Source organism: Euleptes europaea, chromosome 18, assembly GCF_029931775.1.
Source record: "Euleptes europaea isolate rEulEur1 chromosome 18, rEulEur1.hap1, whole genome shotgun sequence".
NCBI lineage: Eukaryota > Metazoa > Chordata > Lepidosauria > Squamata > Sphaerodactylidae > Euleptes > Euleptes europaea.
This window is the reverse complement of record NC_079329.1, coordinates 13,322,863-13,348,395: the sequence shown is the minus strand read 5'-3', so window position 1 is coordinate 13,348,395 and position 25,533 is coordinate 13,322,863. Positions and strand designations below refer to the sequence as shown.

General features: G+C 43.4%; 2 protein-coding genes across 2 annotated transcripts in view; both read left to right on the top strand.

Moving 5' to 3' along the window:
- The window catches only part of LOC130490436 (uncharacterized), a 161,728-nt gene that overhangs the window by 99,677 nt on the left and 36,518 nt on the right, over positions 1-25,533 (top strand). The window contains exons 2-4 of the mRNA XM_056864264.1: positions 23,354-23,398; positions 24,234-24,334; positions 24,920-24,986. Coding sequence (XP_056720242.1) covers positions 23,354-23,398; positions 24,234-24,334; positions 24,920-24,986 — 213 coding nt within the window. The remainder of the gene's footprint in view (positions 1-23,353; positions 23,399-24,233; positions 24,335-24,919; positions 24,987-25,533) is intronic.
- LOC130489660 (17-beta-hydroxysteroid dehydrogenase 14-like) lies at positions 5,596-12,118 on the top strand. The gene is made up of 7 exons (XM_056863429.1): positions 5,596-5,683; positions 6,718-6,762; positions 7,789-7,889; positions 8,882-8,948; positions 9,801-9,889; positions 10,647-10,751; positions 12,047-12,118. Exons 1-7 carry the CDS (start codon positions 5,596-5,598, stop codon positions 12,116-12,118), a joined length of 567 nt encoding a protein of 188 aa, XP_056719407.1.

Sequence of the window (25,533 nt, the reverse complement as noted above, 5' to 3'; positions counted from 1 at the left end):
ATACCATGCATAATTTTATAGACCTCTATCATGTCTCCCCTCAGCCGCCTTCTTTCCAAGCTAAACAGCCCTAAGCGTTTTTACTGCTCCTCATAGGACAGTTTCAAGCCCTGTGTCAGTTGAGGAGCAAATAGGAATTCAAACTGTCAAATCACCCAGTCATTGCAGCCTTTTATGCATGGGAAGCATCAGTTCAATGCTCTCTTGATGCAAAATTTTCTCATCTGAATCCTCAAAACTGTATGCAGGGGGGTGGGAGTGGGATTGCCCCAAAGAAATTCCAGAAGTACCTTGTGATCAATTACACATCTCCAGAGAAAATGGGAAGCATGTGAACCACGTGCTGTGAAATTGGCTGTAGTGTATTGTTTGAAAAAATGTCACCAGCCTCCGCCACCCCACAGTGGGATTCTTTCATTTGAATTTTACAGCCAAAGCAGAGAAGGGTCTGGACGACCCCTCCCCACAACCAATTCTGTTCTGGTTGTCCCAATGCAGGGGGTCTTGCACTCACAAACAAAAAAGAACTAGTTGTGCAACTGACGAAATAAGCAGCCTCATAGATTACTCTTACAGCATCCTCTAGATAACTGCAAACACTCGCTGCTGAAACTGACGAAAATGGCTTCTAGAGGAGGAGTTGGATGAGGGAGGGAGAAGCGAGAATGGGCATGGGGAGAGAAACCCGAATGTTACCATGTGCACAAACATGGCATTGATTTGCATCGATTTGGGCTTCCTTGGAGCCAGTGTGGTGTAGTGGCTAAGAGCAGTGATTTGGAGCGGTGGACTCTGATCTGGAGAACCGGGTTTGATTCCCCACTCCTCCACATGAGCTAATCTGGTGAACTGGATTTGTTTCCCCGCTCCTACACCCGAAGCCAGCAGGGTGACCTTGGTAAAGTTACAGCTCTGTTAGAGCTCTCTCAGCCCCACCTACCTCACTGGGTGTCTGTTGTGGGGAGGGGAAGGGAAGGTGATTATAAACAGGTTTGAGTCTCCCTTAAGTGGTAGAGAAAGTCGGCATATAAACACCAACTCTTCTTCTTCTTATATATTTTTGGTACGTTATCCTGCAGAATATTTGGCAAGATATTTTTGGATCCACTGCAAACTTAATTTTTAATATTCTTTGCATGTCATAATGTATCATTTTCCAATATTTTCTTGCTTTCTTACAAGTTCACCACAAATGATAAAATGTTGCATCTATACTTTGACACTTCCAGCACTTCCCATCAAACCCTTTACTAGCTTTTGCAATATCTTTAGGTGCCACTTACTTTAGGTGCCACCGCAGCCCCCTTTTGGCCTCCAAAGGACTTTTGTCCTTTGAGGTCAGAAATGGGTTGTTAATTTCTTTTGACCATAATTTCTCCCACCGAGTCATATCTATAACTGCTCCAAGATTATGCATCCACTTTATCATACAGTCTTTCACTTGTTCTGTTTCAGTTTCCTATTGTAGCAACAGTTTATACATTTTCCCTGACAGGTGTCCAGAATCTCCCATTATTAAACATTCAAATGCCGTTTCTTTTCTCTCTTAAAGGTCCACCTTCTTTTTTTTAACTGTTCTTTCATTATTGAGACAATTTGATATCCTAGCCATTGAATATTCTTTCCATCATCCTTATTTTTCCCCCAAGTTTTTATCTTACCCTCCTTGTCTATGATATTATCAAAGGTTATATACTCTGGTTCTTGTAGGTTATCTGGGCAGTGTGACCGTGGTCTTAGTATTTTCTTTCCTGACGTTTCGCCAGCAGCTGTGGCAGGCATCTTCAGAGGAGTAACACTGAAGGACAGTGTCTCTCAGTGTCAAGTGTGTAGGAAGAGTAATATATAGTCAGAAGGGGGTTGGGTTTGAGCTGAATCATTGTCCTGCAAAAAGTATCCAAGGTAATGTGCTAATCATTGTCCTGTAAGTATCAAGATAATGTGCTAATGAGGGTGTGGTATGTTAATATGGAACCATTGTATCCTGAAGTGATCTGTTAACATGTGAAATCCAAAGCTAATCCGCATGGCTATTGTGGACCGTAGTCTTTGTTAGCCTGGAGGTTTTCAGGACAGGAAGCCAAGCCTTATTCATTCTTAATCTCTCTTTTTTTCTGTTAATGTTGTGCTGATGTTTATGAATTTCAATGGCTTCTCTGTGCAATCTGACAAAATAGTTGGTAGAATTGTCCAGTCTTTCAGTGTCTTGGGATAAGACCCTGTGTTCTGTTTGGGTCAGTCCATGTTCAGCCACTGCTGATTTCTCAGGTTGGCCCAGTCTGCAGTATCTTTCATGTTCTTGTATCCTTGTTTGTATGCTGCGTTTTGTTGTCCCGATGTAAACTTGTCCACAGCTGCAAGGTATACGATATACTCCTGCAGAGGTGAGGGGATCTCTTTTGTCTTTTGCTGATCGTAGCATCTGTTATTTTCTTGGTGGGTTTAAACACTGTTTGTAGGTTATGTTTTTTCAAAAGTTTCTCCATGGAAACATTTGTCGGAATTCACAAAAAGGACTTATGTAGTACTAACTCCCAGCAGCAGGTCTTGTGGACTAGAGACTTTTCATTAGCCTTTGACATACAAAAAGACTCTTACTTGTGCTATGAAAAGTAATAATAAATTATACCTTTCTCTCTCCCTTTCTCTCTCTCTTTATCTCGATGAGCATGGGCAGAAAATATTCTCCCTCTGGCATGGTTTTTTTGAATGGTCATCAGGATGAAGTAAGGGTAGAAAGTACTACCTGGGAATGGTGCTGTTGGAGACAATTCATTCTACGGTATATAAAAGGCAATTTTAAAAGTAGAGCTCTGTATGCACAGAATTAAAATATATTTTTAATTTAAATATTTTATATTTTTACATAAACAAAGAAGATAAAAGAAATAAATATAAGATACAGAATAAAAAAAGAAAAAGATACAAAAAGTTAAATTATGTTAATTGAAACAAGTAAAAAATAAGTCCATATATAGTACCTATAGTACCCATCACCCACCAATAGTGTACCCCCCCTATATCCACCCACCACCGTGCAGAACTTCTGGAGAAGTGTCTTAGCAGGTTAATATTACAACAGTTTACCATACTACTAAGCTTTTTATTTGTATCTATAGCCTGTTCACAAAATTAATAAGATTCGTCTTTGCCAGTTTATCCCAATATGCAAAGGCCTTTGACCAAGATTTTTTAAATTCTTCCATGTCTTTCCCATGGAGGGAATCTGTTAGTTTGGCCATTCACACATAAAACCAGAATTTCTCTCTCCAGTCTTTAATTGCAGGTCTGTTTACCAGCTTCCAGGATCTTGCTATTATAATTCTTGCCGCCGCGATACTATATTGGCATATGACTCTATCACTTCTACTGATTTTATCCATTGTAATTTCCAGTAAACAAAAAGCCGGATCAGGCTTTACTGTAATATTAATCAAATTATTGGTTTCTTTAACTACCTTTCTCCAAAAAATTTCATCTTTTTGCAAAACCACCAAGCATGCATAAAAGTTCCACTTTCAATTCCACATTTCCAACATAAATCAGTATTTGCTATTTTCATTTTATTTGCTATCACTGGTGTAATATACCATCTATAGAACATTTTATACATGTTCTACCTTACTTCACTAGAAATTGTGAATTGAAATTCCCTTTTCCATAGTATTTCCCATACCTCTAAATTAATATTATAACCTAAATCTCTCATCCATTTTATCATCACCGGTTTAATCCTTTCTTGCTCTAAATTCATTTCTGTCAAAGTTCTATATACCTTAGTTATCAGCCCTTTATTTCCCAAATCTAATATTAATTCCAATTTGGGTTTGCTTCTATTAAAACCTATATGTTTATCTTTATTGAATATATCGTTTAACTGATAATACATAAACCAATCTCTAATTTTAAGTTCTTCTCTTAATTTAAGTTGCCAATCTTCTCTAATACAGTCAATAATGTCTCTATAATTACCCAAATCTAAATTAAGTTGATTTCCTCTCTTCAAAAAAAAAAAAAACAATTAAAATAATCAAAATTCAGCGCCAAGAAAACTTGTTTACCTGTGTATAATAACAAATCAAGGATGTTTGCAGTGATGATTCCGCATGCTGGTGTTTAATTAAATGACAATGACGCTTCTTTTGTGCTCCTGATGCTTTCTGATAAGTGCAGGGGAGGTGTGACTTTGCAGGCTACTTCAAGGTAGAGCTTCAGCATCAGTTTCTAGTCTGGAGTCTACCAGATTTGGATGGACCTTTTTGAAGTTCTGCAAAGGGCAGAATCAATCCTCCCTAGAGCAGAAATCTTGCTTGTAGGGGACCTGAATGCCAGGATTGGTCAGGACATTAATGCCTATGTAGCCAAAATGCAAGTTGCACCAGATGAATCCTGGTTTGTCCCCTGGTCTTCATTGGATAAAGTCCTAAATGACTTTGGTGTGCGGCTGTTGGATTTGATTTTCAGATTTGGGTTATATAACTTCCATGGCACATTTAAAGATCAGTCAAAAGGGTTTTATTCTTTTATTGGGGCTCGAGGGGCAAGTGTAATAGATCATATTATGGTTACCAACTCTTTATATGTACGATCAGTTGGTTTTGATATTCTCAATATGGTAGAAAGTGATCATCTCCCTATATCAATATCCATCCTCCCCTTGGACGGAAATGGGTGCCCTTCACTCTCTAAAGACAATACCCCAAAACTAATTATGAAAAGGATCAAATGGAGTGAACAAGTAGATCTCAATGTTAAAAACTGCCTATTTTCAGATGATCTAATGCGGTTAAGATCCCAATTAACAACAGGAGACACATATGCTATTGAGTCTGGAGACTTAACCCTGGAGCAAGTTGTTGGTCTGCATTATTGAATGAAGTCAGCAGACGGAATCAGGAGGAAACTGAATGCATCACACATACAAGAAACAAGGCTTTGGGAACCAGATTTGATCCTAAAGTTGCCAACCTCCAGGTACTAGCTGGAGATCTCCCGCTATTACAACTGATCTTCAGCCGATAGAGATCAGTTAACCTGGAGAAAATGGCTGCTTTGACAATTGGACTCTATGGCATTGAAGTCCCTCCCCTCCCCAAACCCCTCCCCCAAAACCTCCTGCGGGTGGCAAAGAGGAGCCTGACAACCCTAAGGAGGGCCTCGAGGAGACGAATTGTGGTTGAATCTAAAGACATGGTCCGGAGGCAAACATTTTCTTGAGGAGCGAATGTGTGGGTGGGGGTGAGCCCATCCCTCCTGTACTGCCAGAAATATCCTCAGCAGCAAGGTAATGAAGGGGAAATCCAATGAAGCTTGCTTTCTTTGTAGCTCCTTCCCCCTGCTTCTTCCATGCAGGCCTTTCAGCAATGAAGCCATCACTTGGAGCAAACATAGAAGCTTCTAAAACCTTGTCCCTCCCTTCTTCCCCCAGTTCAGAAAAGACCAATCCTCATGCTCCACAACATATTCTTAGCAAACTAGCCACGCACCCTCCTCCCAACAAGCAAATTAAGCAGCTGCATTGCTCCACCCAAGAGCCTAAGATCCAAAGATCTACGTAGATTTTGCTATTAAGAGACACGGAGGCAAACAGCTGGTATGGAGACTTCGTTGCGTTACCTGGGCAAGGTGGTGATCATTACTGGGGGCACCTCAGGCATTGGTCTGGCCACCGTGAGAGAATTCGGTAAGAATGGAAAGAACTGGGCACAGAGGACTGGGCAATTTCTACCAACAGGTGCTGGGGCCAAGCCTTGCTCCCAAATCTCTCATCTGGGGTGGAGAAAAATTGGGAGGGAGGGAAATGTGCTCTTTATATCCTCAGAGGCACGTTTGTCATGAAAAAAAAAAAGGATTGATGTAATACTGCCTTCCAGCATAAGGTCCTGTGGACTAGATGTTTTTCATTTCCCTTTGATGTGCCACAAGACTCTTCTTCGAGTTATTAAAAGTCATAGGAAATTATAGCTACACATTCGTGTGTGTGTGTTTTCCAGAACTGATTCCTTCCATAGAAAACAAGTTACAAGAACTATCCCTAATTTCACAGCAGGTGAAGCTGCACCTGCTGAACTTCAACCTGTTTTAAAGCTCTTGAAGCCCAGGCCCCATGGTAGCAATCTGATTTCTTGTTTACCTGTACATAATAATAAATTTAGGATGTTTGCAGTGATTATTCTGCATGTTGGTGTTACACCATAATTGTAAACCACCCTGAGCCCCACCTTGGTGAGGGAGAGCCGTAAAGAAATTAAATAAATAGTAATAGTTATCATAATTAAGTTTCATTTGTGCTACCAGTGCTTTTTGCTTAGTGCAGGGGAGGGGTGACTTCCCAGGCCACTTCAAGGTAGAGCTCCAGGATCTGTTTCTAGTCTTAAGACTTAGCCCTGGAACAAGTTCTTGGTCTGTATTATTTATGGGGTTTTTTAGTATAAAAGTATTAACATTAAAACATACAGATAACAACTAGTGAGTTTAACATCTATATGTAGAACTTTACATTTCTAATAGTTCACTTCTATACTAACAAACCATTCCTCAAAGCCACAGTGGCCGGGGAAGGCGTAGGTGGGGCGATGTGTTTGGAAGTTTCTTTGAGACCTCAATAGGGGAAAGGGAGGAAGTCAGTCTTTTAAACTAGTAAATAAATGTGCATCTCTGTGAGTAAGCCAAGCCTCTGAGTTTTGTCTTGTGTTCCTTTCTCCTCTCACTGTTTAGTACGCCAAGGAGCCAAGGTGGTCTTTTGTTCACGAGCATCCGGAGGTGAGTCTAGAGCACCTGTCTTCACCCCTGCCCCATGACTTATGGCCAATTGGTGACCTCAGCAAGGGAGAAGCAGAGGTGGTTTGCCATTGCCTTCCTCTGCAAAATCTTCTTCGGTGACCCAGCCAAGTACCCATCCTGCTCAGATTCTGAGATCTGATGGGATAGGCATATACCAGGCCACCTTTTCCCCTAATAGGTCAGGTACCACCAATGCAAAAGCCCTTTCTTTGGTCACCACCCATATCACCTCTACAGGCACAGAGAGCAGGGCTTTGAAAGCAGATCTTGACTGGGGACGGGGGCTGCACAATATGGGAGGAGGCAATCCTTCAAGGACCCTGGCTTGAAGCCATTGATGGACTTGAAGGTAGAAACCAGCTCTTTGAATTGAGTGTGCTCTTAGCAACAGATGGGTAGCCAGTGCAGATCATCCAGCACAAGGGTGATAAGGTCCCTGTATTCAGCCCCTTACTCTTCTGCTCTGAGTATCTCAGGTTAGCAAATATAAAGAAAATACGAGGTTTAGAGTAGTAGAGTTGCAGATGAAAGTAAGCTGGTATGAAAAGAGAGTGGTCAAAGAGGTGCTTCCCATGTTCTGCGTCAACCCCTGCAAGAGAGAATACTGGGCAAGAAATTTAAGTAACTTTCATCCTTGACTAGGGCATTGTGAAATTCACTAGGAAAGATATGCAGATGATGGAAAGTAGGATCATCGGACCGTTTTTGACTGTATATGATCTGTATATTCATTGGCCATCAAGCTCTTTCTCTTCCTCTGTTCCCAGGAAGCAACAGTAGCCTAATTTCCCCATGTAAAACAGCATGGATTTATTTTGCAGCCCTTTTACGCTGCCTTTCTTCAAATGGAGAGAACAACCAAGAGGAATAGACTTCAACGCCTTTCACAAATGTGCTTGTGTGTATTTAGAGCCTGAGCACAGTTGGAAAGGAAGCCAAAAGCCCCTCAGAAAAGGGTTAGAAGGTTTGTTCTGCTGACAGCTGTTCTGTTCTACCCCTTTGCAGCGGAAAGGGGACGAGCCATTCAGAGGGAGCTGCAGGAGTCCGGATGCCCAGGGGAAGCTTACTACCAAGTCTGTGATGTCCGCAAGGAGACTGATATTCAGGTAGGCTAAAACTAGGTGAATAGTGGCCCTTCTTTATGGGTTCAGCACTTCCAAGAAATGTTCTTTCATCTCTGTGACCGTCACTAAAGTCATTGTCCATATTCTAATTCTAAATGGTTGTGACACTGTTCTTCTGGGCCTTTCCTCCTGATGTATGCTCCTCTTTCATAAACTCAGAATGCCTTTGTCACCTGAGGAGGGACCGATCTCTCCTCTGCTTAAGTACTTGCACATGGTGCCACTTCATTTCTCTATCAACTTTAAGCTTCTAGTCCTTGCTGTCATAGCGTGCCCTTCGCATGCCTGGTGTGAGATGTTTCTGGAGTCTTATGGGCAGGGCTCAGGAGCTGAGTGCAAAGACTGCCTCCTTGACTCAGAGCTAAGCCAGGTTGGAGGGGGTGGCTGAGCGCCTCTGCAGCAGTCAGGACTCTGAACTGGTTAACAGTAAAGAAGCTTTCTTTGTGGAACCAACAAACTGGAAAGGAAAGAGAAGAGATAATCCTGGTTGCCTTTCTAGATGAGAAAGGGAGAATTCTAGACTGTTCTAGAAGGAAAGCCTAAATATATCATTCTGCAGACAGACAAGGAGAAAGCCCCTTTAGAAAGAAGGTACTCGCCCTACAGTCTTGTCTAGCTAGAGATTGCTGCCCCTTGCAGGATCTGCTTCTTGGTACACAAGACATTGCTATATTCCAACAGGAAGCCACTCATGATTCAGCAATCTTCATGAAACAAATGCCTGAGCACCCTCTCCCCAAGCTGGATCTGGCCTTATCCCCCACCCCACATATATACCGTCCTCTTTGGTTTCTCCTCTCCTTTCTTCCCTCAAGCTGTTTTGCTACCTCATTCTCTGTTGTCTTGCTGCCAAGTCCCAGAAGACGTGCCGACTAGGGTAGTTCTAGCAGTTTATAGTTCCGGAACTGCAGGGCTCTCGAGTGTGTTGTTATCCTTGCCCTGCCTGAGATCTCTTTTCTTCCCTGTTCCTGCAGAGGTTGATTCTGGTAACTCTCGAACGTTACGGATGCCTGGACTGCCTGGTGAACAACGCTGGAATCTGTAAGAGATTTTTAAACTGTTGGGGACAGGGACAAATAACTGGGATGTATGTGACTGGGTGTGTGTTTCTTGTTTATTCAAAAGTCAGAAAAGACTTGTCCAACAATGGGTTCCAGGAACTATATCTTTCCAGATGGCTGTTTACAAAGAAACGAAAGACAGTATCCTTTTAATACATATTTGTATTAAGCTCCCTGAAGTCCTGTGTCTCCCACACTAACCCTTTCCAAAGGAAGGACTTCTCCACTTAAAGATTAATCAGCTTGTGGACTTTGCTGTTCCAGGATGTAGTGATGGCCTCTAGTTGAACTGGAGGCTTAGATGGATTCATGGTTAGCTATGATAGTGAAATGAAACCTCCGTATTCAGAGCCAATACTCCTCTGAGGACCACTGATGTGGGGACAGTATAGAACTGCCAACTTTGGGCTGGGGAATTCCTGGAGACTTGGGGTAGATACTGAGGAGGGCAGTGTTTGGAAAGGGAGGGACCTCAGTGGGGTATGATGTCATAGAGCCCAGCCTCCAAAGGAGGCATTTCTCCAAAGGAACTGATCTTTGTAACCTGGGAGATTTTCAGGCAATAACAAGGGGAGGCTTTGGCGCATATGGTTTTTCTCCATCTTAAATGGTCTTCTGGGTCCAGTAAGTGAGATCCAGTAGGGCTACTCTTGCGTCCATATGATCTGATTATTATATTTTACTTGCAGTTTTAGACAAATTAGTTTTACTTTAAAAACCAAAGCAAGTGGTTTCCATCAGCATTTTACGGGGGTGGGGGTGGGGGTCTCTTGCTGTTTGTGGATTTAGCCTCTGTGAAACCCACTTCCATTTGATATCCTCTTCCAAACAGCTTATCATAAACCAATAGATGACATGACTGCCGAGGACTTCCGCAAAGTCATGGAAGCCGACGTTGTGAGCATTCTGTTAGCATCCAAGGTGGGTGTTTCTAACTTGCAAGGAGATTCCCTCTTCCCTGAGGGGCATCTGCCTTCACCCGGAATTGAAACTCAAGCAGGAAAAAATGGAACAAGATATGATTCAGAGGCGTGATGTTTTACCTGTGTCTGTCAGTTCTCTGCTGCTTAAATCAGAATGATGAAGGTCTCTGGCTCCACAGCTAGGGTTGCCAACCTCGAAGTACTAGCTGGAGTTCTCCTGCTATTACAACTGATCTCCAGCCGATAGAGATCAGTTCGCCCAGAGAAAATGGCTGCTTTGGCAATTGGACTCCACAGGCTCCATGTCAAAAACCTCCCACTGGTAGGGAAGAGGGACCTGGCAACCCTATCCACAGCTGATGACCTGATTTGCACCCTAAGGGTTCATCCCTGCGCTCTCCAGTTGCAAGAATGTCTTCAAGCCGTTCTGGGAAAGGTCTTTGCCAACTGGCCATTCTAAGTTTGGTGCATTCATGCAATCGTCTGAAATAGGGTTGCCAGGTTTTTGGGGCGGAGCCTAAGGAGGGTGGGATTTTAGGAGGGGAGGGACTTCAATGCCATAGAGTCCAATTGCCAAAGCGGCCATTTTTTCCAGGGGAACTGATCTCTATCGGCTGGAGATCAGTTGTAATAGCAGGAGATTTCCTGCTTGTACCTGGTAGTTGGCAACCCTAGTCTGAAACCATCATATGGCAGCTTCATGAGTTTCTCTTTTGAGATCAGGCACACTGTTTCTCTTTGTGTTTTGTGTACAGTATGCGCTGCCCTACTTACGGGAAACGAGAGGAAACATCGTCAACATGGCCAGTATTGCTGGTGTTACTTCACTGAAGAATACTGTGGCTTATTCCTCAGGCAAGGTAATCCTGAGCCAAGAACATACTCCATCTTGGAACACTTCTGCTCTTGTGCTTTTTAGAACAACTTGCTTGGCAGATGAAGGTTTTTACTGCATGGAGATAGCCAGTGAAAGTGTCTACCATCTCTGTGCTTTGGAGAACTTCACTTGCTGGCTGTTGTAAATCAAGTTGCTACTAAAGGCACCAGAGGAGACTAGAATGGGGTTTTTCAGGTCAGTAGTCAATTCTCATACAGGAGGATACAACCGGCCTGTAACCAGTAAAGGTTTTATGGAAAGTCCATTTGCTTCCTTTTCATAAATTGACTGAGAGAAGATCTCTCAAACCACAAAGGAGAAGACACCCTGCATCTTCCACCCTTTGCTGAGAACCCCAAGTAGGACTGTCAAATTACAAGGTAAAATGAAATGTCCCATCCCATGAACAGAGGCTTCATGGGGATATTATTGACAAGGTGATGCCATCTCCCTCCATGCCATGAAAAACTGGTTGGTACCCCAACTCCAAGAGACCAGATTTCTAGTTTTCTGCCATGACCAATCCATCTTCTCAACAACAACAACAACAAACCTGTCCTTCAGGTCCCCTGTATTCACTCCAGTTTACTAGTCAATGGATCAGACTTAGAGATCTATGGCCAAATTGCACCATGGAAGTATCTTAGCCACCCCCACCCCCTGTATTTTCTCTTGTCCAGAGGGAAGAAATCTTTGTGGGGATGGTGATGACTCAGGGGCTGAAAGTCAGTGTTGAGGGATGAGAAGATCTGGGCCATCATCCTCTATCCTGTCCTCACTAGGGCTGCCAAGAGGCCTTGAAGAAAATACCCTGTGTCTTTCATGTCCATATAATAAAAAGCACTTTCCCTTAATGCGCATCAGACTGTAGTCAACGGCATAAAAGGAGACCAAGCTGATTCTGGTCAGTTGGCAACCCCACTTGTTGTGCATTTCTCTTTATATATGTGTGTGTGTGTGTGTGTGTGTGTTTATTTACTTTTAAAAATATGGGGTACAGAAAAAGGGGAAAGGGGAGGGAAAAGGGGGAAATGCTTGACTTCCTAATAATTACCTTCAGTATAATTCTTCACATTTTGATAATACTCAAAAGAAGAGGGATAAATAGACAATTAAAACCGTGAACTCCGATTCATTTTCCAGTTTATGCTTATCTTATAACTTTTCCGTTAAGTAATACTTATATTTAATATTATATTTGATTTCCTATATTCTCCGTCTTATTTTTCCCTCTGAATTCTTTCTTTCTTAAAAGATAGTTGTGCATTTCTCTTGCAGGGCGCTGTTATTGCGATAACCAAAGCTCTGGCCATAGATGAGAGCAAACACGGAGTACGAGTCAACAGGTAAGAGTTATTGTTATCCTTACAGAACCCTCGATCCACACTGCCCTTGGCAGAATACGCTCAGGGAAGAAAGACAGGTTCCTCCATACCCCAACTCTAGGAGTTTGTAAGATTTTTTTTGGCTAAAACAAATAAAAAAATAACAAAGGGAGAAATGCAAAGGATGCTAATAGGTAACCGGCATTGTAAGTGTGTTCTATCCAGACAACTGGGATGGGTTAACTTTTCTGGAGAAGGGATAAGTGGTACAAAGTCCTCATATTTCTTTTCCCTTTCAAATATTGTTACTCATGAGAAGAGAACCACAAGGAATAGATTAGGCACAAAACATGGTAACTTCTAGAATTATAGTTTAAGAAAGGATTCCCATCATTTTTAATTCCATTGGAATAATCTGCTTTTCCTTAAGGCTGTGCATAGGCAGGGTCTTTAGGTATCACAGTCTCTATCAGTATATCTGATACCACCAAAGCACCTACAGATAGAGATGGCGGGGGGTGTCTACATACTAGAAGGTCTCCCTATGGTGTGCAGAAAGTACCCCTCTGCAAATTTACCAGAAGAAAAATTAGTCACGGGGGCGGGGGGGGGGGGGAATATAGCTTCAAAAATAACTGAACCTGTTCGGGCAAGCCCAGAATGAAAAGAACAGCAGAGTTCAGTTAAAGGAGAAAAATGGGACAGCGGGGAGGAGAAATCAGCCTCTTTAAGTCCACCACCAAGAGTTTACAGAATCCTAGAGGAGGAGATTTGATGCAACAGATAATATTTTCAAGTTGTACTGGCCTCTAGTGATTAGTTGCACAAGAAGGGGACACAAGTAGCAATAGTATTCTTTTTAAAAAATGGATTCACTACTGCTTTTCTTGTGCCATAAACAAATGATTTGTTAATTCCCCGCGGACTGAACTTGCAGAGGCTGCATTCCATGCCATATTATTCTGGTATATAGAAATGAGTAATCAGGAGTGTAGGGTGACACTGTTTATATAGCATGTTAAATTGTTAGGTCATCATGGAAGTTGATACATTTCTAGGAATAATAAAAAGACACTTCTTCAAATTTATTCGTTTGGTGAAATATTTCGTCATTTCATGATACCCCTGACCTTTTTTTAAAAAAATCCTAAACATTTTGAATTCTAGCATCTCACCAGGTAACATCTGGACTCCTTTGTGGGAAAGGAATGCAAATCGGACACCAAATCCAGCGGCCCGAATCCAGGAAGGCAAAAGTGTTCAGGCAAGTGTGTAGTGGGGAAACAGGAATGGTGCTGCTGCAGATAACTGGCTCTAACAAAGGTTGCCATCCTCAAGGTGCGACCTGAAGTTCTCCCAAAATGACAACTATTCTCCAGGCTACAGAGATTAGTGCTCAGGAGAAAATGGCAGCTCAGGAGGATTGGGGAAACAAAAGCCCTAGAGTGTCTACTGAGGATGGATGCTCTTGGACTTCTATATCTCCTATGGAAGAAGCATCCCCACTGAGCTCCCTCCCCTCCTCAGACTTTGCCCTCCCCAGGCATTGCCTCTAGATCCCCCAAGCTGGAATTGGCAGCCCTACTTCTACTACCTCTAAGATGGTATCCATAAGAAGAGTTGTGAAGAACAAAAGTGAAAGTTAGAATTCTGCACCCAGGAAATCTGAATTCTATGGCTAGTAAATCCTGCCCCCCACAGATTCAACTTCTGAGACCTCATGATCTTATTTCACATGAGCTGAGTATAAAATTCTACATTTATCTCTCTTTTCTTGGACACTTATAGCTAATGGGACGTTTTGGGACTCCAGAAGAAGTGGCTTTGGCTGTCCTGTACCTCGCCGCTGATGGAACTTTCTGCACTGGTTTCAACCTTTTGGTCACTGGTGGAGCTGAAGTTGGCTTTGGGGAGAAGATCCAGGAGGATCTTGAGAATAGCCCAAGTGGAAGTGGGAACTCGCAGGGCTCCTCTGGCCAGCAATAGGGCTGCAAGGAGGGGTGGGATAAGAGCTAAGAGAACAGCTGTCATTGATTCAAAGTCATCCTTCTGAGAAAAAGAGCTCCACAAAGGTGTTGTTTTAGCAAAAGGGAGGAAGGAAGCAGGAGACTCGAGAGTCAGTATGGTGTAGAGATTCGTGATGGACTACACAACACAACAATAAAATTCATTGGATGAACTTGGCCGGTCATGGGTATTCATGCTAAACTACCACTCAAGGATGTTGTGAACCTAAAGAGAGGAAAGCCTTGTATGTCACCTGAAGCCTTTTTTGAGAAAAGGCAGGATAAAATAGTCCCTTAAATACTCACTGGTTCAAACATGCCACACTAATAAAGAACACAGGTAGGGGTGCTCCTTTTTACTGTTTGAGCCTCATCAAATACCAGGATGTGTTACTTATTTCCATGGTATGAAAAATACTCAATGCCCATTTCCACACTCGAAGCCTCCACTAAAGGGGCAGGACATTCTTCCCCAGGCCTGTTGGCAACAATGCTTCCAGAGTTTTCCAGTCCTGTATCAGTTGAAGGGCAATTAGGAATTCAGCATGTCAAACTGTGTCCCAATCACTGTGTCTCCATGTCAGTCAATTGTGAAGCTCAAGGGAGAGACACTTGGGCAGAATGAAAAATGGCAGCCCCATCTTGGACTCAGCTTCACTTGGCCCTGACTCTGATGTTATATGCAGGAACTAAGCCCTGGAATTCCCTATTCTCTATTTAGGATTCGGTTTGCCATATGGATGTGCCCTAGGGCAGTGAGACTGTGAAATGGTTGAACTTCATTAAATGCTTCCTGTTGATGTTTTCTGTTTAATTCCCCTTGACCAACACCTTTGCCTGTTCCTATCTCAAATCCCATCATCTACTAAAGGCACAGATCAAAGAATAGAGGTGTCATAAATATGTTGTTGTTGTTTGGCTTAAATTCATGAAAATGAGTTTGCATCAGGACCCTCCCAAACTAGCTGAGCTGGCTCTGTTGTCCTCTTCCCTGCCTGACGTCTTTCTTTCCCAGCACCTTGAAACTCTCTGGATTAGCTTGCTTCTTATCCTTCACCGTCGTTTGTTTATGGAGCAGATGATGCTCGCTTGCTGGTGAAGGAGAAGCAATTTTGTACGTTCTCCAAAAGCAGAGCTTCTGACCAGCATGGTGGTGGTGGTGGTGGTGGTGGTGGAGTGAATCTTCTCCTTCTGGGGTACCACTAAGCAATTCAACGGTTGAACCAAAGCTCAAAAAGTCATCCAACTTTTCCAAATGCCACCACCAAAATAAACTATAAAAAGTGCAACAGCACAAAAGGGGGAAAGCAACTACCCACCATCTATGAACAATGTATAAAGAGTCTGTTCAGAAAACAGAGGCCATTTTTGCATGGTAATTAGCAGCACGTTCCAGGCTGAATTGTATATGGCCATTTATGCATGGTCAATTTTGATGCTCACTCAAAGATAGAGAGAGAGAGAGAGAGAGAGAGAGAGAGAGAGAGATCTTTGAGTGAGCATCAAAATTGACCATGCATAAATGGCCATATACAATTACATAGAAGAAACATATACACCAAAATTCAATTTACAATGCTATACTCCTGAGAGCTCTTAAGGAATTCAAAGGTGAGATAGTTGATCTACTAACCCGCATATGTAATTTACAACTAAATTCAGCCGCTGTCTCATTTGAATTCTTTATTTTAATCCGGTTATCATGGCTGATGTAGAGTTCAAAATTTGTCGCTACTTTGTATGGTGGGTTTCTCAGTGAAGCGCCAGCCTCCTCTTGCTAGCTGGAGAGGGGGGAATTGCCACAATCTGTTGTAAACCCATGTTGGGGTGCTTCTGTGCAGTGAAGCTTCTTTCTCATCTTAACGACTTGGAAGATGTTCTCAAATACTCAGAGGTCCCTTCCTGGTGCATAAATTCAGATCTACTATGGAAACTTGATGAAACTGTTTACTAGACCTAACAGAGCTAAGGCAGATCTAAACCTAACCAATGTGACAGTATTTGGGGAGGGGCCATGGCTCAGTGGTAGAGCCTCTGCTTGGCGTGCAGAAGGTTTCAGGTTCAATCCCCGGCATCTCCAGTTAAAGGGACTAGGCAAGTAGGTGATGTGGAAGACCCCTGCCTGAGAGCCTGGAGAGCTGCTGCCAGTCTATGTAGACCACTGGTTCCCAACCGGGGGTCCACGGACCCCCGGGGTTCGTGAGAACTAAATTAAGGTCCGCGAAACAAAGTTATAAACCCATAATAAATTAATATTTTCAATTAAAAGTTCTCTATTATAAATATATATATATTCAAATATTATTCTAAGTTTAATGTTTAACTAACAGTTATGATTAAAGTTTATTTTCAAATTCTCAGAATTTTTATTTTGAACCTTGGGGTCCCTGCACCGAACAAAAAAGTCCTAGTGGTCCCTGGTCAAAAAAAGCTTGGGAACCACTGATGTAGACAATACTGAATTAGATGGACCAAGGCTCTGTTTCATTATAAGGCAGCTTCATGTGTGTTCATGTGCAGGTAGGTGTTACATTTTTAAAAAAGTTATCTTCAAAGAAGAGACAAGAAGGCATGTACTTTGGGTTGCCAAGTGCCCTGTGGTGGTGGGTAAAATCCCGGCAATCCACTGGGCTGCCCGTCGACCAGCTGAGGGCCGGAGGCAATGCGTGTACGTGCGCCTGCGCGACGCACCTACGTCACTTCCAGGTTTACGCGGAAGCGACGTGGACGCTCTAGCGACCTCTGCAGAAACTCTTAAGGAAACCATAGAGTTTCGGCAGAGATTGATAGAGCGTCCACGTCACTTCCGAGTAAACCCAGAAGTGATGCAGGTGCGTCAGCGGGACGCGCACGCACATCACACCAGGCATGTGCCTGTGTCCCGTGCTGCTGAAAAACTCCCGCCAATGGAGCTACCTATCTGGTAAGCCTATATATTGAGGGGATAGCTACGTTTTTGGAAGGCAAAGAACTTATAGTATTCTACCAACATCGATGGGAACTGAGCGTCTATGATGGATGTGGATTGTGGGGTGTCCGTATGGTGACTCCAAAACAAGGATGGGAGACCATATTGCAAGACCTACACCAGGTCCACCACAGAATCACTAAGATGAAAGGCTTAGCTAGAAGCTACTTCTGGTAGCTGGAAAGCAAAGCTGATGTGTCCTGAGTCCGTGATACTACATGTCTCTAAGGAGCTACAGGACTCAAATCTAGCGGTTTTCTTGCAGAATCTGGCCCAGCCACAGTCGCCCCAATCTAGGCTTGCCAACTGCCAGGTAGTAGCTGGAGATCTCCTGCTAATTCAACTGATCTCCAGCCGATAGAGATCAGATCACCTGGAGGGAAATGGCCGCTTTGGCAATTGGACTCTATGGCATTGAAGTCCCTCCCTCCCCAAACCCCGCCCTCTTCAGGCTCTGCCCCCAAAATCTCCCGCCGGTTGCAAAGAGGGACCTGGCAACCCTACCCCAATCCAAGCCTCCAAGGTGAGGACCACGCTCCTACCCTGAGGCTAGGAGGGACGGCCCCAAGGAGAAGAAATGTGGATGAATTTCAAGAGATCGTATGGGGGCCAACATTTTCTTGAGGAGGTGATATTAGTGAAGAGCAAATGGGTGGGAGGGGATGGACCCATCCCCGTCCCTCCTGTATTACAAGAAATATCCTCAGCAGCATGGTCATGAATTGGGAATCCAACCAGACTTGCTTTCTTTGTAGCTCCTGCTTACTGCTTCTTCAGTTCAGGCCTTTGAGCAATAAAGCCCCTTCCTTCTCCCAGTTCAGAAAAGGCCAATCCTCATGCTACACAACCCGCTCTTAACAAACTAGCCACACACACCTCTCCCAACACGCAAATTAAGTAGTGGCATTGCTCCACCCAAGAGCCTATATCTCCAAAGCTCTACGTGGATTTTAGTCATTAAGAGACACGGAGGCAAAGAGCTGGCATGGCAACTTGTCTGCGTTACCCGGGCAAGGTGGTGATCGTGACCGGGGGCACCTCGGGCATTGGTCTGGCCACCGTGAGAGAATTTGGTAAGAATGGAAAGCTCGAGATGGAGGAGAGGGCGGTTTCTGCCAACAGGTGCTGGGACCAAGCTTGTCGGGAGGACTAGGAAGTCTTGCTCCCTGCATCTCTAATCTGGGGTGGACAGAAACTGGGAGGGAGGGAAATGTGCTCTTTATATCGTCAGAGGCAAGTTTGTCTGTCCTGCAAACACAATGAGGACACCCGTAGTAAAAACGTCCAGCATAAAGTCATATTGAGTTATCAAAACTAATCGGAAATTAGAGCTTTCATATATGTGCGTTTGTGTATGTGTTTTCCTGAACAGATCCCTTGCATGGAAAACAAGAACTGTCCCTATTAGGTGTGGTTCAAATTCTGGGAAAGAGTGAGGTGGGGCTCCTATTTTCATAGCAGGTGAAGCTGCACCTGCTGAATTTCAACCTGTTGTAAAGCTCTTGAAGCCCAGGCCCCATGGTAGCAATCTGATTTCTGGAGGCACTTTCTGATACGGGGATTCTAAGCAGGTGCCCCTTTCCGGAGTAAGACCGGCAGCTTTTTTCTGGCTGGCTCTCAGTGTTGGGGGAGGCTGTACATGTTGAATGCCTGCTGATGAAGCTGCTGTTAATTTTCAAGGGTGGGTGGCAGCCTTAAGTAGTAGCTTAAAGAGGATGAGCAGATGCCAAAGAAAAACAAGCTACATTATGTTTAAATTTAAGTTCCCCCCACCAGAAGTGCAGTTGAAGGGAAGATCTATGCCAGTGGTTCACCTTTTTTGCTCCATTCCCCCCTTTCACCATTGTTCAGAATATAATTTTCCCCCTTCCAAAGATAGTCATAAACTTTATTGAATGTCGCAGATTAAATTAAAAACAAACTACATTTTTACAGACTGTACATAATCTACAGGACATCACACTTTGCTGACTAGTGGCCCCAATTTCCCCCTGGAACCCTAAAATTCCCCCCTGGGGGGGATTTCCCCCCTTGTTGAGAACCCCTGATGTATGGCTATGCCCTCTTAGTGGGCTTCCTGGGGAGATCTAGTTAGCCAGTGAGGGAAAGAGGATAATGGTTCAGATGGCTCTTTGACATAAATCAGCAAGGGTGCATTCCTTATTTCATTTATTTATTTGCTTTCTTTATACCCTATTTCTGAAATGCCTAATTTATGGTGTAAAGTTCCAATGACCATAAATCAGGAAGAGGTTGATAATTTGAAGCAGTTTGTTTTATTAAGCTTAATAATGCACACCGGGTGGGAGCGTCCCAAAAAGCGCAGGACAGCTTGCACCCCAAACAAAGGATTGCAACCCCAATTATAACTTCTGGTTAGGGATGTTCCAATTACGTAGACTTACTAGACATTGGTTATCTATCTTACTTTAATTAACATAGTGTATAGAGATTGGTAGAAGCTGTCTCTAAGCAGATGCTAGGTCTTGTACAAAACACATTCCTTAAGTGGTAGGTAACGCTGAAGCTCTATTGGTAACAGGCCGTACCAAGCAAGCACCAACGGATTACAGTGGTTGCTTGGTCTCTTAGTTGTGGATGCCACCATTCCCAAAGAGTCCTCATGTGTGTGTGGATATGAATACACAGCATTCCAAACCAGCCCTTACATTCTGGGCTTAGCATTTTCATAACTGCAAATGTGCAGACTGAACATGAGAACATACGTTCAAATATATTTCCCATAGTATATAATAATTTCAGGCATTACATTTCCCCCTCCCAATTGGGCCCCAAAGCGGCTTACAACATCCTCCCCTTCTCCATTTTACTCTCACAACAACAACCTTGTGAGGTGGGCTAGCCTCGGAGTGTATGACTGGCCCCAGGTCCTCCAGCAAGCTTCCATAGCCTGTGGTGGGCTTGTTCCCCCCATCACTGCTGAGGCATTGCCCATAAGCACTGACCGAAGAAATTGTCACTCTGGCATGTGTTTTTTTTGGGGGGGGCATCGGGGTGAAATGAGGAAGACTCTTCATTGCCCCCCTCCCAAGGGTAGAGGTTCTACCAGGGAATGATGCTGTTGGAGAGAATTCATTCCACGGTATATAAAAGGCAATTTAAAAAGCAGAGTTTGGTAAGCACACAATTAAAAATGAAATCAACGTTCAGTACCAAGAAAACTTGTTTACCTGTATATAATAACAAATTTAGGATATCTGCAGTGATTATTCTCCACGTTGGTGTTTAATTTCACCATAATTGTAAACCACCCTGAGCCCCACCTTGGTGGGGGAGGGCGGTACAGAAATTCAACAAATAGTAATAATTATCATAATTAAGTTTCATTTGTGCTATGACGCTTTCTGATAAGTGAGAGGGAGGGGTGACTTCAAAGACTACTCCAAGGTACAGCTCCAGTATCTGTTTCGAGTTTTAAGATTTAGCCCTGGAGCATGTTTTTGGTCTGCGTTATTTATTTTTTAGTTCAAAAGAAATTTATTAAAATGACAACAGACAGATAACAGTTAGTGAGTTTAATATCTATATGCAGAACATAGATTTTATTTATTAATACGGCAAAGCCATTAAAATATTCATATCAATTACAAGATAGAATTAAAAGATGCAGTATCTAAAACGATGAGATATATCTTAAATAGATAAATTAGCTAAAACCTCCAATTAAAATAATATTCTCCATTTTAGGTTGGATTGCCAAGCCCCCGCTTTATCTGATGAATAGGGTTACCAGGTCCCTCTTCGCCACTGGCGGGAGATTTTTGGGGCGTAGCCTGAGGAGGGCGGGGTTTGGGGAGGGGAGGGACTTTAATGCCATAGAGTCCAATTGCCAAAGCAGTCACTTTTCTCCAGGTGATTTGATCTCTATCAGCTGGGGATCAGTTGAATTAGCAAGTGATCTCCTGCTACTACCTGGCAGTTGGCAACCCTACTGACGAATCTTGCATATAGTAGCACAGAATTTAGCTACTTTTTTCATCATCTGGGCTGACCCTTCCCATAGGAGATTCCTCAACCGCCCTTCCTCAGCACTGACCTTTGTTAGATTAGGGAGAGGGGAAATTAGCTTAAATCTAGCTTCCTCATAGAAAGAGCATCTGAAGAAAACGTGTGCAATGGACTCAACTTCATCTGATTTATAGGGACACTCCCATTCTGACCTAGATAACCTCTTAATAACCTCATATTACTTACATTTATGATCATTCACTTCTATACTTACAGCCCATTCCTCAAAGCCGCAGTGGCTGGGGAACAGTGGCGTAAGGTTGCCGACCTCCAGGTAGTAACTATAATAAATGGCAGCACGTGGCTTCAAAGGTAATACAATGTGAAATATACCAACTGGAAAAGAAAACAATATTATAGAATATAATAATTCTATTTTTTGGAAAATCCAAAACACAACATATATTCATAAACACTGTGTTGAAAGCCACACAGAAACCTCACTGGGTCTGAAATAACAAAAAATGTATATATACAGATTGCCTTTAACAACAAAACATGAACAACATAAATTCAAGAATTATTTCTGTGGCCTTAACAAAGGCTCATGTATACTCAAGAATAATAGTCCATGAAAAATCACGAAGAGACGAAGAAAGGTCCAAGGTGGGTCTATCACAAGTATGCATTTCGGAATCCAATCCTTCCTCAGCTTGGCAACCACAACGATGTTTAAAGAGATCAATAATAATGGCTTCTAAAAATAATGATAATCATAATAATAATAAAGCATATCAAAATGGCTAGTGACAACTTATGCGTGCTGAGAATACATTTGTAACAACATGAATGCAATTTCAAAAATAAGACTGCTTACCACTGCTTTTCAAAAAGTCCAAAGAATCTTCAAAAGGAAATTCATGGGAACATTTTTTTCCTATGGTACAATGAAGCTAATAGGGTCCAGTTGCCAAAGTGGCCATTTTCTCCAGGTGAACGGATCTCTATCGACTGGAGATCGATTGTAATAGCAGGAGATCTCCAGCTAGTACCTGGAGGTTGGCAACCCTACCCCTGGAGCATCCCAAGAACACCTCCCAGGACACCGGCATGGGTACTTGTGCTGGGAGGACACTGGCAAGAGTCCGTGCCAGCTTCTGAGGGCCGTGCCGCTGCACTGGTGCAAGGCGCCAGTGTAAGTGCCCCTATGCCGGCGTCGGTGCCAGTTTGCACAAGGCAAGTGGCACGGACGCTGCTTCCTGTGACCATTTGGTCCCCAACCTCGGGAATACACTGTAAGTTACCTTGTGTTACTCTCACAGTACATCTTAATCCAATATTTTCTTCCTTTCTTACATAGTTGGTCTGCATTATTGAAAGAAGTCAGCTGAAGGAATAAGGAGGAAACTGAACACACCACACACACAAGCAACAGGGCTTTGAATAAAGTATTATATTTTGTACAAATGGCCAAATTAAATAATAGTATACACAGAAATGATGTAGAAGAGTTTAAAAGAGACTGGCATAAGGCCTTTGTACACTGGGCTAAGACGGCAAAGATTGATTTTATGAAGATTGTGAAAGAGTTGTAAATAAAATATTGTAGTAAAGGGAAACTAAATATATAGTGGATGATATAAAGTTAAGGGGTACCTCTCCGGAAGTCACAATGGGGGGTTGGTGGGCACATAACACGAGGGAGGGAAGGGGATTTTTACTTTTAATTCTATATTATTATTTTGTTTTTTTTCTGTTAACTTGTTTTAACTTGGCTTAAAATCCCTTTTCTTTCTATTTTTTCTATAATTTTTTTTTAAAAGTTTTCTTTTTCTGTCATTAAAAATTCTATTAAAAAAAACCAACTGGGCTTTCGGGGAGCAAGATTTGAGTCCAGAAGTCCCTTAAAGAACAACTAGATCTCTGACGAAGGGAGCTTTGATTCTTGAAAGCTTATCCCCTGGAGATCTGGTTGGTCCTTAAGGTGCTACTTAACTCAAGTCTTGCTGTTGTCCTGAAGCCCACAGCAGCTTCCTGCCTGAAACTATCTTCATGGTGGGCTAGGTGGGGGTGGGGGAGGCTTCTACTGTCCTCATCAGAGACAGCTTCTTCTGGGCAAGGAGATCTGCCCGTGAAAGTCTGCCCCTCCTGAGACTGGAAAATACCCTCTTTTTTGAGGTGTTTGGAAGTTTCTTTGAGGACCACAATAGGGGAAAGGGAGGAAGGTAGGCTTTTAAACAAGTAAATGTGCATCTCTGTGAGTAAGCCAAGCCTCTGAGTTTTGTCTTGCATCCCTTTCTCCGCTCTCACTGTTTAGTTCGCCAAGGAGCCAATGTGGTCTTCTGTTCACGAGCATCCGGAGGTGAGTCTAGAGCACCTGTCTTCACCCCTGCCCCATGACTTATGGCCAATTGGTGACTTCAGCAAGGGACTTTCAAAGCATGGGAGAAGCAGAGGTGGGTTGCCATTGCCTTCCTCTGCAGATTCCTCTTTGGTGGTCTCCCATCCAAGTACTGACCCTGCTTAGCTTCTGAGATCTGATGAGATTGGTATATACCAGGCCACATTTCATCCTAAATAGGTCATGTACCACCAATGCAAAAGCCCTTTCTCTGGTCGCCACCCACATCACCTCTGCAGGCAATGATCGCAGGGCTTCGGAAGCAGATCTGAACTGGGGGGCTTGACAATATGGAAGGAGGCAGTCCTTCAAGGACACCGGCCTGAAGCCACTAAAAGCCTTGAAGGTAGAAATCAGCACTTTGAATTGATTGTGTTGTCAGAAACAGATGGGTAGCCAGTGCAGATCATTCAGCACAGCGGTGATAAGGACCCTGTATCCAGCCCCTTACTCTGCTCCCAGTGTCTCAAATATAAAGAAAAGATGAGGTTTAGAGGAGTAGAGTTGCAGATGAAAGTAAGCTGGTAGGATAAGAGAGTGGTCAAAGAGGTACTTCCCATGTTCTGCAAGAGAGAATACTGGGCAAGAAATTTAAGTTACATTCATCATGGAGTAGAGTGTTGCAAAATGGGAAATAAAACAAGAGAAGGGAGAAATAGACTTCAGTGCCTTTAGCAAATGTGCTTGTGTGTATTTAGTGCCTTGGCACAGTTAGAAAGGAAGCCAAAAGCCACGCAGAAAAGGTTGGTTAGAAGGTTTGTTCTTCTGCCAGCTGTTCTGTTCTACCTCTTTGCAGCGGAAAGGGGACAAGCAATTCAGAGGGAGCTGCAGGAGTCTGGATGCCCAGGGGAAGCTTACTACCAGGTCTGTGATGTCCGCAAGGAGTCTGACATTAAGGTAGGTTACAAATGGGAGCAGAGTGGTGCTTCTCAATGGGAAGACATAACCCTAGTTGCCTTCTCGGTGAGAGGGAGACTTCTAGATTGTTTTAGCAGGAAAGCCTATTCTGCAGACAGACAAGGAAAAGCCCCTTTGTGCTTCCCCTACAGTCCTGCCTAGCTAGAGCTTGCTGCCCCGTGCAGGTATCTGCTTCTTTGTACACAAGACATCGCTATATTCCAACAGGAAGCTGCTCACAGTTCAGCGATCTTCGTACAAACAAATGCCTGAGCGCCCTCTCCCCAAGCTGGATCTGGCCTTATCCCCCACCCCACATATACACCTTCTTCTTGTCCTCTTCTCCTCTCTTCCCTCAGGCTCCTTTGCTACCCAGCCTCCTTTGTCTTGCTCCCAACCTCTGGAATAAATGCCGACCAGTGTAGTTCTGATGGGGGTGGCTTGAAGCTCTGGAACCACAGGGTTCCCAATTCTTTATTTTTTTTTTAATTTTTCACTTGATTTTGAACCCACCTTTCTCGACCAAGGTCAGGCTGTTGCTATCCTTATCCTGCCTTAGATCTCTTTTCATCCTTGTTCCTGCAGAGGTTGATTTTGGTAACTGTAGAACGTTACGGGTGCCTAGACTGCCTGGTGAATAACGCAGGAATTGGTAAGAGATTTTAAAAGTACTGGGGTCTGGAAAGAATCATTGGGATGTCTGTGTCTGGGTATGATTTGTGTTTCCTTGTTTATTCAAAAGCCAGAATGGATTTGTTCAATAATGGTTTTGAAGAACAATAAATTTGCAAGTGGCTATACACAAAAGAAACGAAAGAAATTACAGTATCCTAACAGTACAACATAAGAGCCCCGTGGCACAGAGTGGTAAGCTGCAGTACTGCAGTCCAAGCTCTGCTCATGACCTGAGTTCGATCCCAATGGAAGTTGGTTTCAGGTAGCCGGCTCTAGGTTGACTCGGCCTTCCATCCTTCCAAGGTCGGTCAAATGAGTACCCAGCTTGCTGGGGGTAAAGGGAAGATGACTGGGGAAGGCACTGGCAAACCACCCCGTAAACAAAGTCTGCCAAGGAAACGTCGGGATGTGACGTCACCCCATGGGTCAGAAATGACCCGGTGCTTGCACAGGACCTTTACCTTTACCTTTTTACTGTCCCTGACCCACCTCCCCAAGCATGAGTGTAGCATTGTCAAAAATGC